At 47.8% G+C, this 14,576-nt stretch overlaps 2 protein-coding genes across 3 annotated transcripts; one reads left to right on the forward strand and one right to left on the reverse strand.

Annotated features, from left to right (window-relative positions):
- The first annotated feature begins 9,765 nt into the window (after positions 1-9,765).
- LOC109746991 (glutathione transferase GST 23) lies at positions 9,766-10,755 on the forward strand. Its single transcript, XM_020306080.4, has 2 exons — positions 9,766-10,140; positions 10,232-10,755. The coding sequence occupies exons 1-2, from the start codon at positions 9,811-9,813 to the stop codon at positions 10,610-10,612; spliced, it is 711 nt and encodes a 236-aa protein (XP_020161669.1). The 5' UTR covers positions 9,766-9,810; the 3' UTR covers positions 10,613-10,755.
- Positions 10,756-11,647: 892 nt separating this feature from the next.
- Positions 11,648-14,206, reverse strand: LOC109746970 (probable glucomannan 4-beta-mannosyltransferase 6). 2 transcript variants are annotated; one of them, XM_020306061.4, is made up of 6 exons: positions 13,701-14,206; positions 13,353-13,451; positions 13,029-13,281; positions 12,821-12,922; positions 12,464-12,600; positions 11,648-12,365 (listed from the first exon to the last, which is right to left on the reverse strand). In XM_020306061.4, the coding sequence occupies exons 1-6, from the start codon at positions 14,082-14,084 to the stop codon at positions 11,703-11,705; spliced, it is 1,638 nt and encodes a 545-aa protein (XP_020161650.2). In that variant the 5' UTR covers positions 14,085-14,206; the 3' UTR covers positions 11,648-11,702. The 2 variants fall into 2 exon arrangements, with proteins under 2 accessions (XP_020161650.2, XP_040259010.1); XM_040403076.3 differs by having other exon boundaries at positions 11,649-12,365; positions 12,821-12,931; positions 13,701-14,194.
- Positions 14,207-14,576: the final 370 nt, after the last annotated feature.

Raw genomic sequence — 14,576 nt, forward strand, 5'->3', positions numbered from 1 at the left:
AGGGCCCAGAGATACCTCTCCGACAATCGGAGTGACAAATCCTAATCTCGAAATACGCCAACTCAACAAGTACCTTCGGAGACACATGTAGAGCACCTTTATAATCACCCAGTTACGTTGTGACGTTTGGTAGCACACAAGGTGTTCCTCTGGTAAACGGGAGTTGCATAATCTCATAGTCATAGGAACATGTATAAGTCATGAAGAAAGCAAATAGCAACATACTAAACGATCAAGTGCTAAGCCAACGGAATGGGTCAAGTCAATCACATCATTCTCCTAATGATGTGATCCCGTTAATCAAATGACAACTCATGTCTATGGTTAGGAAACTCAACCATGTTTGATTAACGAGCTAGTCAAGTAGAGGCATACTAGTGACACAATGTTTGTCTATGTATTCACACATGTATTATGTCTCCGGTTAATACAATTCTAGCATGAATAATAAAAATTTATCATGATATGAGGAAATAAATAATAACTTTATTATTGCCTCTAGGGCATATTTCCTTTAGTCTCCCACTTGCACTAGAGTCAATAATCTAGATTACATTGTAATGATTCTAACACACATGGAGTCTTGGTGCTGATCATGTTTTGCTCGTGGAAGAGGCTTAGTCAATGGGTCTGCAACATTCAGATCCGTATGTATCTTGCAAATCTCTATGTCTCCCACCTGGACTTGGTCCCGGATGGAATTGAAGCGTCTCTTGGTGTGCTTGGTTCTCTTGTGAAATCTGGATTCCTTTTCCAAGGCAATTGCACCAGTATTGTCAGAAAAGATTTTCATTGGACCCGATGCACTAGGTATGACACCTAGATCGGATATGAACTCCTTCATCCAGAGCAACTATGTACTCCGCTTCACACATAGATCCCGCCACGACGCTTTGTTTAGAACTGCACCAACTGACAGCTCCACCGTTTAATGTAAACACGTATCCGGTTTGCGATTTAGAATCGTCTGGATCAGTGTCAAAGCTTGCATCGACGTAACCATTTACGACGAGCTCTTTGTCACCTCCATAAACGAGAAACATATCCTTAGTCCTTTTCAGGTATTTCAGGATGTTCTTGACCGCTGTCCAGTGATCCACTCCTGGATTACTTTGGTACCTCCCTGATAGGATAATTGCAAGACACACATCAGGTCTGGTACACAGCATTGCATACATGATAGAGCCTATGGCTGAAGCATAGGGAACATCTTTCATTTTCTCTCTATCTTTTGCAGTGGTCGGGCATTGAGTCTGACTCAACTTCACACCTTGTAATACAGGCAAGAACCCTTTCTTTGCTTGATCCATTTTGAACTTTTTCAAAACTTTGTCAAGGTATGTGCTTTGTGAAAGTCCTATCAAGCGTCTTGATCTATCTCTATAGATCTTGATGCCCAATATGTAAGCAGCTTCACCGAGGTCTTTCATTGAAAAACTCTTATTCAAGTATCCTTTTCTGCTATCCAGAAATTCTATATCATTTCCAATTAGTAATATGTCATCCACATATAATATCAGAAATGCTACAGAGCTCCCACTCACTTTCTTGTAAATACAGGCTTCTCCAAAAGTCCGTATAAAACCATATGCTTTAATCACGCTATCAAAACGTTTATTCCAACTCCGAGAGGCTTGCACCAGTCCATAAATGGATCGCTGGAGCTTGCACACTTTGTTAGCTCCCTTTGGATCGACAAAACCTTCGGGTTGAATCATATACAACTCTTCTTCCAGAAATCCATTCAGGAATGCAGTTTTGACATCCATTTGCCAAATGTCATAATCATAAAATGCGGCAATTGCTAACATGATTCGGACAGACTTAAGCATCGCTACGGGTGAGAAAGTCTCATCGTAGTCAACCCCTTGAACTTGTCGAAAACCTTTCGCAACAAGTCGAGCTTTATAGACAGTAACATTACCGTCAGCGTCAGTCTTCTTCTTGAAGATCTATTTATTCTCTATGGCTTGCCGATCATCGGGCAAGCCAACCAAAGTCCACACTTTGTTCTCATACATGGATCCCATCTCAGATTTCATGGCCTCAAGCCATTTTGCGGAATCTGGGCTCACCATCGCTTCTTCATAGTTCGTAGGTTCGCCTTGGTGAAGTAACACGACCTCCAGAATAGGATTACCGTACCACTCTGGTGCGGATCTTACTCTGTTTGACCTACGAGGTTCGGTAGTAACTTGATTTGAAGTTTCATGATCAACATCATTAGCTTCCTCACTAATTGGTGTAGGAGTCACAGGAACCGGTTTCTGTGATGAACTACTTTCCAATAAGGGAGCAGGTACAGTTACCTCATCAAGTTCTACTTTCCTCCCCCTCACTTCTTTCGAGAGAAACTCCTTCTCTAGAAAGGATCCATTCTTAGCAACAAAAGTCTTGCCTTCGGATCTGTGATAGAAGGTGTACCCAACAGTTTCCTTTGGGTATCCTATGAAGACACATTTCTCCGATTTGGGTTCGAGCTTATCAGGTTGAAGCTTTTTCACATAAGCATCGCAGCCCCAAACTTTAAGAAACGATAACTTTGGTTTCTTGCCAAACCACAGTTCATATGGTGTCGCCTCAACGGATTTTGATGGTGCCCTATTTAACGTGAATGCAGCCGTCTCTAGAGCATAACCCCAAAACGATAGCGGTAAATCAGTAAGAGACATCATAGATCGCACCATATCTAGTAAAGTACGATTACGACGTTCAGACACACCATTATGTTGTGGTGTTTGGGGTGGCGTGAGTTGCGAAACTATTCCACATTGTTTCAAATGTAGACCAAACTCGTAACTCAAATATTCTCCTCCATGATCAGATTGTAGAAACTTTATTTTCATGTTACGATGATTTTCCACTTCACTCTGAAATTCTTTGAACTTTTCAAATGTTTCAGACTTATGTTTTATTAAGTAGATATATCCATATCTGCTCAAATCATCTGTGAAGGTGAGAAAATAACGATACCCGCCGCGAGCCTCAATATTCATCAGACCACATACATCAGTATATATGATTTCCAACAAATCTGTTCCTCGCTCCATTGTTCCAGAGAACGACATTTTAGTCATCTTGCCCATAAGGCATGGTTCGCAAGTACCAAGTGATTCATAATCAAGTGATTCCAAAAGTCCAGCAGTATGGAGTTTCTTCATGCGCTTTACACCAATATGACCCAAACAGCAGTGCCACAAATAAGTTGCACTATCGTTATCAACTCTGCATCTTTTGGCTTCAACATTATGAATATGTGTATCACTACTATCGAGATTCAACAAAAATAGACCACTCTTCAAGGGTGCATGACCATAAAAGATATTACTCATATAAATAGAACAACCATTATTCTCAGATTTAAATGAATAACCGTCTCGCATCAAACAAGATGCAGATATAATGTTCATGCTCAACGCTGGCACCAAATAACAATTATTTAGGTTTAAAACTAATCCTGAAGGTAGATGTAGAGGTAGTGTGCCGAAGGCGATCACATCGACTTTGGAACCATTTCCCACGCGCATCGTCACCTCGTCCTTAGCTAGTCTTCGCTTAATCCGTAGTCCCTGTTTCGAGTTGCAAATATTAGCAACAGAACCAGTATCAAATACCCAGGTGCTACTGTGAGCTCTAGTAAGGTACACATCAATAACATGTATATCACATATACCTTTGTTCACCTTGCCATCCTTCTTATCCGCCAAAATACTTCGGGCAGTTCCGCTTCCAGTGACCAGTCTGCTTGCAGTAGAAGCACTCAGTCTCAGGCTTAGGTCCAGACTTGGGTTTCTTCTCTTGAGCAGCAACTTGTTTGCCGCTCTTCTTGAAGTTCCCATTCTTCTTCCCTTTACCATTTTTCTTGAAACTGGTGGTCTTGTTGACCATCAACACTTGATGCTCCTTTTTGATTTCTACCTCCGCAGCCTTTAGTGTTCCGAGGACATATCTGCATATGCTAGGCTCGTCAAGTTTAACCTGAGTATTCTGCGTGTGCAAAACTGGCTTGCACCCGTTGTAGATGGACGTAGAGCTTATCACACCCGATCATCACGTGGTGTCTCGGCACGACGAACTTTGGCAACGGTGCATACTCAGGGAGAACACTTTTATCTTGAAATTTAGTGAGAGATCATCTTATAGTGCTACCGTCAAACAAAGCAAAATAAGATGCATAAAGGATAAACATCATATGCAATCAATATAAGTGATATGATATGGCCATCATCATCTTGTGCTTGTGATCTCCATCTCCGAAGCACCGTCATGATCACCATCGTCGCCGGCGCGACACCTTGATCTCCATCGTAGCATCGTTGTCGTCTCGCCAACTATTGCTTCTACGACTATCTCTATCGCTTAGTGATAAAGTAAAGCAATTACAGGGCAATTGCATTGCATACAATAAAGCGACAACCATATGGCTCCTGCCAGTTGCCGATAACTCGGTTACAAAACATGAACATCTCATACAATAAAATATAGCATCATGCCTTGACCATATCACATCACAACATGCCCTGCAAAAACAAGTTAGACGTCCTCTACTTTGTTGTCGCAAGTTTAATGTGGCTGCTACGGGCTGAGCAAGAACCGTTCTTACCTACACATCAAAACCACAATGATAGTTCGTCAAGTTAGTGTTGTTTTAACCTTCTCAAGGACCAGGCGTAGTCACACTCGGTTCAACTAAAGTTGGAGAAACTGACACCCGCCAGCCACCTATGTGCAAAGCGCGTCGGTAGAACTAGTCTCGCGTAAGCGTACGCGTAATGTCGGTCCGGGCCGCTTCATCCAACAATACCGCCGAACCAAAGTATGACATGCTGGTAAGCAGTATGACCTGTATCGCCCACAACTCACTTGTGTTCTACTCGTGCATATAACATCTACGCATAAACCTGGCTCGGATACCACCATTGGGGAACGTAGTAATTTCAAAAATTTCCTACGCACACGCAAGATCATGGTGATGCATAGCAACGAGAGGGGAGAGTGTTGTCCACGTACACTCGTAGACCGAAAGCAGAAGCGTTTAGCACAACACGATTGATGTAGTCGTACGTCTTCACGATCCGACCGATCCAAGTACCGAACGTACTGCACCCCCGAGATCAGCACACGTTCAGCTTGATGACGTCCCGCGAACTCTCATCCAGCAGGGCTTCACGGGAGAGTTCCATCAGCACGACGGCGCGATGACGGTGATGATGTTGCTACCGACGCAGGGCTTCGCCTAAGCACCGCTACGATATGACCGAGGTGGAATATGGTGGAGGGGGGCACCGCACACGGCTAAGAGATCAAGAGATCAATTGTTGTGTCTAGAGGTGCCCCGTTGCCCCCGTATATAAAGGAGCAAGGGGGGAGAGGCGGACGGCCAAGGAGGGCGCGCCAAGGGGGGAGTCCTACTCCCACCGGGAGTAGGATTCCTCCTTTCCTTGTTGGAGTAGGAGAGGGGAAGGAAGGGAGAGAGGAGGAGAAGGAAAAGGGGGGCGCCGCCCCCCTCCTTGTCCAATTCGGACAAGAGGGGGAGGGGGGCGCGGCTGCCCTGGCCGCCCCTCCTCTTCTCCCACTAAGGCCCATTAGGCCCAATAAACTCCCCGGGGGGTTCCGGTAACCCCCCGGTACTCCGGTAAATGTCTGAAACCTCCCGAAACACTTCCCATGTCCGAACATAGTCGTCCAATATATCGATCTTTAAGTCTCGACCATTTCGAGACTCCTTGTCATGTCCGTGATCATATCCGGGACTCCGAACTACCTTCGGTACATCAAAACACAAAAACTCATAATACCGATCGTCACCATACTTTAAGCGTGCGGACCCTACGGGTTCGAGAACTATGTAGACATGACCGAGACACGTCTCCGGTTAATAACCAATAGCGGAACCTGGATGCTCATATTGGCTCCTACATATTCTACGAAGACCTTTATCAGTCAAACCGCATAACAACATACGTTGTTTCCTTTGTCATCGGTATGTTACTTGCCCGAGATTCGATCGTCGGTATCTCAATACCTAGTTCAATCTCGTTACCGGCAAGTCTCTTTACTCGTTACATAATGCATCATCCCGCAACTAACTCATTAGTCACATTGCTTGCAAGGCTTATAGTGATGTGCATTACCGAGAGGGCCCAGAGATTCCTCTCCGACAATCGGAGTGACAAATCCTAATCTCGAAATACGCCAACTCTACAAGTACCTTCGGAGACACATGTAGAGCACCTTTATAATCACCCAGTTACGTTGTGATGTTTGGTAGCACACAAAGTGTTCCTCCGGTAAACGGGAGTTGCATAATCTCATAGTCATAGAAACATGTATAAGTCATGAAGAAAGCAATAGCAACATACTAAACGATCAAGTGCTAAGCTAACGGAATGGGTCAAGTCAATCACATCATTCTCCTAATGATGTGATCCCGTTAATCAAATGACAACTCATGTCTATGGTTAGGAAACTCAACCATCTTTGATTAACGAGCTAGTCAAGTAGGGGCATACTAGTGACACTATGTTTGTCTATGTATTCACACATGTATTATGTTTTCGGTTAATACAATTCTAGCATGAATAATAAACATTTATCATGATATGAGAAAATAAATAATAACTTTATTATTGCATCTAGGGCATATTTCCTTCACCGGTTGGGCGCACCGACGAACGCACGACCGCAAGCGGACGGTCGTGTCCGTTTTCCTAACCCAAACGGACGAAACAGACGTCCGTTTGGGGTCGTGCGTTGGAGTTGGCCTTGACTCGTCATGATTTTTTAACCCGCAAAAGGTAATAGTGCTGCTTCAATGGCGGGGACTAAAGAGTAATTAAGAAAACTCCGGTCTAAGAAGATCTATCTATGCACCTACAGTGCTTGTATAAGAGTATCTACAGCCCGCATTCTCAAATCCTCCTCAAATGTTGATGGACGCGACTGGTCAGTGACCGGACAGAAGAGAGAAGTAAAAACTATGACCCAACCGAATTCCTCATATCATCCCTTATTGGGATGTGCTAGCCAAGTTTCTCAGAAGTCTGAACTGATGAAAAGGTTAGGCAACGTATTGGACGTACAGCTATACCTTAGACGTGGGATCGAGATTAGATCGCAACTATTTTTATATTAAGTAGTGCGTTGGGCAGGATTTGATCCCAAGACCTTGTGGCTCCGATGCCATATTGAACTAATGCGCTAGCCAAATTTCTCAAAAGTTCGAACTGATGAAAAGGCTAGGTGACATATTTTAATAATAAGTCTAGACTGTCCGCAAACCCTCATATTAAGGACAAATGTAGGGAGTATATGAGGCCCGCGTACTCGCCCGTTCAATCCGCCACGTACAACGTGGCCCACCCAGACCAGCCTTTTATTTTTTTTATTTTTCTTTGTTTTCTCTTTCTTCATCTCCATTAATCATATGCAAGTTACCGGACATATAAAAAAATATGTGTTTGTATGGACGGACAAATAAGGGCTCAAAACGAACACGCCCGGTCATCGACTGGGCGCATCCGTGGGTGTTTATAGGTTCAGATTTGATAAGTCCGGCTGTAGATGCTCTAGAAAACTAATGTAGAGTCAACGATCACGAGCTGGCAAGAGCAAAACACCCTTTGTATGAAAATGTTCAAGTCAAACAAAGCATCAGAGATCATCATACATCAATGCCAGATCTGATCTCTCTCTCTCTCTCTCTCTCTCTCTTAATTACATATACAGTCAACGCACTTTTTTTTGGGCGGGAGGCAGTCGACGCACTCACACGCCCGGCTAAGTTTCTTTTTTTTTTTGAGGCAACGGCCAAGTTTCTAAACATAAACATGAACATCTACCTATCTTTTTTTTTTTGAGACAATGAACATCGACCTATCTGATGGCGAGTGGCAATCCTCAAGGCCGGCCGGCCAGTTTACTCCTTCATGACGTTTGTTTATGTCTATAAGGTGGTCTTTTTCATTGAATAAATAAACTCCCACAATGTAAGGTGTATTTGTTGTAGTAATCCCACTTTTACCCTCCCCTCGCCCACGGGCGGCTGCCGGCGGTGCAAGCGTGGGAGCCATAGGACAGCGACACACGGGTTGCTCTTTGTATTGGGCCGGGCCATGTAGCAGCGAGGCGCTGTATATTTATTCAATGAGTTTTTTGAAAAGTGTAGAAATTAAAAAACAAATTCTGGATTTCTGTTAAGAAGCAAAACTTTATTGAAATTCCAAACTCTGAAATGGGAACAAAATTTCACAACCATGAGCTTTTTGAAATTCCGAACATTTTTCTGAAATCACAAACATTTTTTGAAGTTCCTATACATTTTTTTTATTTTTTAATGAATTGTGTAAACGCAAGTATTTTTTGAATTTATTGAACAAACTTGAAAAATAGAAAAAAATTATAATACAAAGAAATATTCCCTAACAATCTTGAAACACAAACATTTTTTGAAAGTGTGAACAAATTTGAATTTTAAACATTATTGAAAAAAATGAATTAGACCAGACAAAGACAAAAGGAAAAGGAAAAGACAAAAAATGAATTATTAATCATTTACTATAAAAAATGAACAAAAAGGAAAAATAAAGTAAAATCAGCAGAGAAAACAACCCAAAAACGAATCAAAAATAAACCAGAATATTTCTAAAAGCAAAAAAATCCGAGTCTCTGAGTGCACACATAGCGTTAGCTAAATGGGCCAGCCCGGCCCACTCTTTTGTTGTCTTGCTGGATCTGTGTGATTTGTAGAAGCACATGTTGTTTTTAAAATCTCGATGCGAGAAACACAATGGAGAAAAGTTCGTGGTTTGGATGCTTGGCTCAAGAGATAAAACGTTTAGAAAAATGAATCTATGAAAAAAAGCATAAAACTCCCAGGTTATGACAATGAGCGCGGCACTTGTCACCACCAGAGAAGGTGTGAGTGATCTTTTAAAGGAATGCCCTTTAACTAGCGATTTCGATACCTCGCGCGTTGCGAGACACAGCTCTGTATCACCACTTGAACATGTTTGTAAAAACATGATACTATGTAAACAAAATGTTCACGCGTTTCAGAAAAAATGGCACGTCTATTTGAATATTCTTGCGTTTAAAAAAATGCACGTGATATTTTGAAAAATGTTATACTATGTAAAAAATTGTGTGATTCAAAAGAAAATGTTTTGTACCATTGAAAAAAATGTACGTTCCATTTCTAAATGTGAACCACTAAAAAAATTATGTTTATGACATTTTAAAAAAAAAGAATACAATGGAAAAGAAATGTCCGTTTGTCCTTCGACTATTTTGAAACACCATTTGCACTGTGGTGAAATTCGCCGAATCCGCGGGAGGCTTCACCATACAGCTTGGCTGTCCATGACATGATGCCGCGAGGAAACGGCCGCAGCCCAGCGACGACCTTCTTGCTGCATATGATGATGCCGAAACTGCCCCATGACCAAGAACGACAGCGCCTTTGGTGAACCGCCGTAGCACCGGCCTGCACGTAACAATCAGCCGGGCGAACTGCCACGCAGGATTGCCGACTTGCCGTGCAGCACAAGGTCGGTTCCGTGGTGCTCAAGTGACACGCACTGCTCCAGCCTCTTGGCGGATGGACCATTGACCATATTGCTCTGCTCGTTGTCGAACGTCGACGACAGCGTTGACACGGAGGAACCCCGGCAGGTAGCTTTCACCGGTGCCAACCTTGGAATTGGATTCGATAGGAAGCCACCGGGAAATTTCGCCCAAACACAACGCACTATATATAGCCCATCGATCGATGCCCCGGCTAGAAAGTAGAAATCGGTGGACCGGGCGGACATGGAGATGATGCCTTGTGAACAGCCGGCGGTGAGGCTCATCGGCTGGCTGAGCCCGTACGTGCACCGGGCCGAGGTGGCCCTGCGCCTCAAGGGCGTCCCCTACGAGCTCCTACACGACGACATGGCCAGCAAGAGCGACCTGCTGCTCACCCACAACCCCGTCCACAAGAAGGTCCCCGTGCTCCTCCACGGCCACCGCTCCATCCCGGAGTCGCTCGTCATCGTCGAGTACGTCGACGAGGCCTTCCCCGCCGGCCGGCCGCTGCTCCCCTCCGACCCCCTCGCCCGCGCCAACGCCCGCTTCTGGGCAAGATTCCTCGACGACAAGGTGAGCAGCAGATCTGCATCTCACTCACAGGTGAACAGTACAGAGTGTACATTGATTTAATCAGCACAAACGATGAAACGAATGTGTGCAGTGCTGGAAGGCCCTGTGGGTGGCGCTGTGGGCGGAGCCCGGCGAGGCGCGGGCGGCGGCGGCGAGGGAGGCCAAGGAGGGCCTGGCGCTGCTGGAGGCGCAGCTGCCGGAGGGGAAGCGGTTCTTCGGCGGCGACGCCATCGGCCTCCTTGACATAGCTGCCAGCGGGGTGGCGCGCTGGCTGGGCGTGTTCGAGGAGATGGCCGGGGTGCGGCTGCTGACCGAGGAGGAGCACCCGGCGCTGTGCCGGTGGGCGAGGGAGTACGCGGCGGACGAGACCGTGCGGCAGTGCCTCCCGCACAGGGACCTCGTGCTCGCCGTCCTGACGCCCAGAAGGGACATGTTCGTGTCCACGGCCAAGGCCATGGCCGCGCACAAGTAGCGCGCTAGTTATATACGTGTGCACGTTGGAGCTGCCGTGACAGTGGATTCCGATGTGCTATGTACTATGAAGGAATCTTGTTAGAAAAAAGAGTACTACTATAAAGGAATAATTTATGGGAAATGATAACTGATTTTTAGTCATTTGGCCTACGCATGAGCTATCGTCAGATCAAATGCACAAATCTTAAAGTAGAGAAAAGTGCCCGGTCACATTTTCCGTCTCACTCGACTGCAGCTCGGTTATGCACTCCATTCCCCACCACTCGCTCACTTCTCCCATCGCCCGTCCAGCCGCCCGTCCCCTCACCCGCCTCCCACCGCTACCCCTTTTCCTCTTCAAGCGCTCCTTGACAGGCTGCTCCGGCAACGCATGACGAGGCTGCGGCGAGCGCGAAGGACAAGGTGGAGGTGCGCGCCGCCGCCTGTCGATGCAAGGTGGATCTGCGCGTGCTCATTGTTTGGCAAGCGGAGCTGCCGCGCGACGACAACATCAACGACACTCTTAGCATTCGTGTCGGTGTCCCAGTTTAGGACCAAAGCCGCCAACTAGTACTTTTTGCAAAAAAAATTAGCCTCGAAATTAGTGGTTTTTGGCACAAAACTGTAGAATTATGGTTCCCGCAATCCTAGCCTTCAATGTCGATGTTTTCTGCAATTCACTTCCCATTTTAGGGGTCCCTCACGATTGATTACGGTTCCTGGCCTCGAGGGCCGGTATGAGGAACCTAATTAGACTCTAGAAGCCTTGATGCTACCATGCACCACTTCACCGCCCCGCCCTTCTCTCAACGTCACCACCGCCGCAACAATCCCTCTAAGCCCCACCCACTACCCCTGGTTTGCAGAAACTCCGGTAACTCCCACATCCGTACACCTGTTAACCTGCTTCCTCGCCTCCGCCTTGCACGCCACAGCTCGTTACCGCTCACAGTGTCATGACCGTCTCCGAGGTCCTGGCTTGGTCTCACCATGGCCGACACTCTCACTACGCTCCTCACATTCTCCCCGCCTTCGGCTCGGGCGAAGCTGAAAATTGACTGACGCACAAATTTTTTTTAGGCACCTATAGATTAGCAAACGTGTTTATTCTATGAAGTGTGATGGACGCCCAAGAGCTCGAACCCAATGGCAAAGTACATGATGGACTGAGGCAGCGCAAACAAGTAGAAATAACCATGCCCGTGCACACAGTCGTAGCACCCGGACGCCAGGAGAAGCGCGCCGACCAGCAGCTCCAGCCAATGGAGCCGGCACCGCCGTTTCAGACGGCGGCCCTCCGCGCCCGGCGTCGGCCTACCGTTCCCGGACTTGCGGGTGACGATCCACTCGTTGGCGCGGCCGGCCTCGAAGAGCCCGATGAGGATGGCCTTGAACCGGTGCAGCGCCATGGCGTTCTCGAACGCGACCCACGGCACCACCAGGTGCGCGGACCGGCGCCACGGCGTACCCGCCGAGTTGAGCAGCGTCGTCGCCGTCGGGACGCACACCATCTGCCACGTCGGGATGCGCACCTGCGGGAACAGCGTCTTGGCCGGCAGCAGCACGCTGAAGAAGAAGAAGGTGAAGAAGGTGGACACCACCCTCCGCGTCACGAAGAAGTTGTACACGATGTAGAGCTTCTTCCACGCCGGCACCCGCTCCGCCGCGACGATCTCCCGGAGCATCTTCTTGAACAGCAGCGCCGGCCCGCACGACCACCGGTGCTGCTGGGACCGGTACGCCCCAAGAGAGCTCGGCAGCTCGCTCTTCACCTGCGATGCGACAGTTACATATATGCATCTCTCAACTCTGTTGATTACTGAACGATCCACCATGCAAATTGTGTGCATGTTCATGGTTGATAATATACCTTGACGTCACCGACGTAAACAAATTCCCAGCCGAGAAGTGCTGCTCTGAGTGCCAAGTCCATGTCCTCCGCGGTGGTCCGCTCATCCCAGCCGCCCGATTCCACAATGGCTTGCCGTCTCCATACTCCAGCACTTCCTAGTTGTAGTGTACACAAAATCCGTCTCAAACCAAGAACAAATACGTACTATTCAATTTATGAAATCCGTCTAAAAAATCTTAGTAACTAAATCTCATTAAATTTATGTATAATCTTGGTTCTTCATGTAGAACCAACCAATGTAAGCTCTGTGTTCATGTAGGATTTTATACATGCCAATAACTTATACCTGTACATACCAATAACTTATATACGTACCATTGTAGCCAAAGAAGCTGCAGAGTGAGGACCCAGCTTGCTGCTCCACCTTGAAATGGTAGTCCATGGACATCTCCTGCATCCTCGTCAGTAGACACTCGTCTGCGTTCACTACGTACAGTTATAACAAACAAGAGCTCAAAATTACTTCTCCTCAGTCTCAGCAACCACCAACTCCAGCGCGCGGTGCATACGTAATTGGACGTACCGAACTCCCAGCGCGCCTGCACGAGCGCGAGGCCGGGGTCGCGGAGGAGGAGCGGCACGGTGCGGGCGAGGAAGTCCGGCGAGGGCTGGAAGTCGGCGTCGAAGATGGCGACGAACTCGCAGCCCCGGGCGTAGGCGTGGCGCATCCCCTCCGTGAGGTTGCCGGCCTTGTGCCCGGCCCGGTCCGTGCGGGCCTCGTACCTCACGTCCACGCCGCTCCCGGCCCACCGCTCGCACTCCTCCCTCACCAGCTCCTGCGTTTGCATGCAACTTGGTCGAGAAGAAGTTGGTGGCAGATCGAGCATGGATCGGGGCAGCTACGTACCTTGATGGCGGCGTCGGTGGAGTCGTCGAGGACCTGCACAATTAATCGCTCTGCCGGCCACGTGAGCCTGCAGGCTGCCCCGATCGAGAGCTGGTACACCTGTTCGTTTTTTTACAGTACATGGTCACGTACGCTTGTCAGCAGGGCGCCGTGCATGCATGCACGCTAGGTTAACTGCTCCGCTCTAAATTAATTCCTAGCTACCACTGCCTCTTCAAAGTTTAGCTAGCTACCTCCATCACTAGCTCTCAAGTCTCAACAGTTGAGCTTGATCCATCGTCTCGAGTTTAATCTCACAAGACCAGATTAAGTTAACTAACTGAGACATCGTGCATAGTAGATACGTACCTCTCTTTCATTGTACATGGGGATCTGGACGAGCACCATGGGGAAGCAGGCCGAGGAGCCACCACCGCCACCAGCCTCGACGTCAGGTTCGACGGGGACGTCGCGCCTCCCGGGCCGCCGGCGCCGGCTGAGCAGCTTGGCCGCGGCGCTGGCCGTCCCGAGGAGGACCTTCTCGGCGAGCACCATGACCGACATGGCCATGCACAGCATCACGGCGCCCCGGAGCAGCGGCACGGAGAGCGCGCCCCACGCCCGGAGCAGCAGCCGCAGGAAGGCGGCCACCGCCGGCGGGAAGGAGGCGGTCAGCCGGTCGGCCGCGCTCGCGAACGCCTCGCCGGCGCCGGCCAGCATCGCCGCCAGCCGGTGACCGCCTGCATGATGCATGCTCTCTCCTGGATAATCTGCTTGGTGTGTGTATGCTACCTTGTTGCATGGCTGGACCTCGACTCTTCTTGGGGTCGAAATGTCGCTCGCTTCGCTGTGGTCTACGACGGTAGTCCTGTCCTGCTGCCGGAGCACTAGTAAAAAACAGGGCTTTAGTTCGGCCAGAAAAAAGCATTAATTCCGATTGCATTACGAACCGGGACTAATGTGAGCATTAATCCCAATTCGAGCGGTTAGGGCACCATACAGGCATCAGTCTTGGTTCAAATGGGACCTTTAGTCCCGGTTGGTGCCACGAACCGGAACTAAAGAGTGTGATGCCCATTAGTACCGGTTCATGGCACGAACCGGTACTAAAGGTCCCATTTTCAAACTCTACCCCCCTGGTGGATCGCCTTTTCAGTTTTTTAAAAAGCAAAAGAAAATGATAAAAACTTCAAAAATTAAAATCCTTCCAGATGTAGTTATGTTACTACATGTACTAGTTAGGAA

The sequence above is a fragment of the Aegilops tauschii genome, chromosome 3, assembly GCF_002575655.3.
Source record: "Aegilops tauschii subsp. strangulata cultivar AL8/78 chromosome 3, Aet v6.0, whole genome shotgun sequence".
Taxonomy (NCBI): domain Eukaryota; kingdom Viridiplantae; phylum Streptophyta; class Magnoliopsida; order Poales; family Poaceae; genus Aegilops; species Aegilops tauschii.

What these genes read in the sequence shown, in the direction of transcription:
- LOC109746991 (XM_020306080.4), top strand. Translation starts at nt 9,811, where the DNA reads ATGGAGATGATGCCTTGTGAACAGCCGGCGGTGAGGCTCATCGGCTGG. An exon ending in CAAGATTCCTCGACGACAAG is followed by an intron (nt 10,141 to 10,231) that starts GTGAGCAGCAGA and finishes GAATGTGTGCAG; the next exon opens with TGCTGGAAGGCCCTGTGGGT.
- LOC109746970 (XM_040403076.3), bottom strand. Translation starts at nt 14,084, where the DNA reads ATGCATCATGCAGGCGGTCACCGGCTGGCGGCGATGCTGGCCGGCGCC. An exon ending in GCAGGCGCGCTGGGAGTTCG is followed by an intron (nt 12,932 to 13,028) that starts GTACGTCCAATT and finishes AACTGTACGTAG; the next exon opens with TGAACGCAGACGAGTGTCTA. An exon ending in CAGCTTCTTTGGCTACAATG is followed by an intron (nt 12,601 to 12,820) that starts GTACGTATATAA and finishes CACTACAACTAG; the next exon opens with GAAGTGCTGGAGTATGGAGA.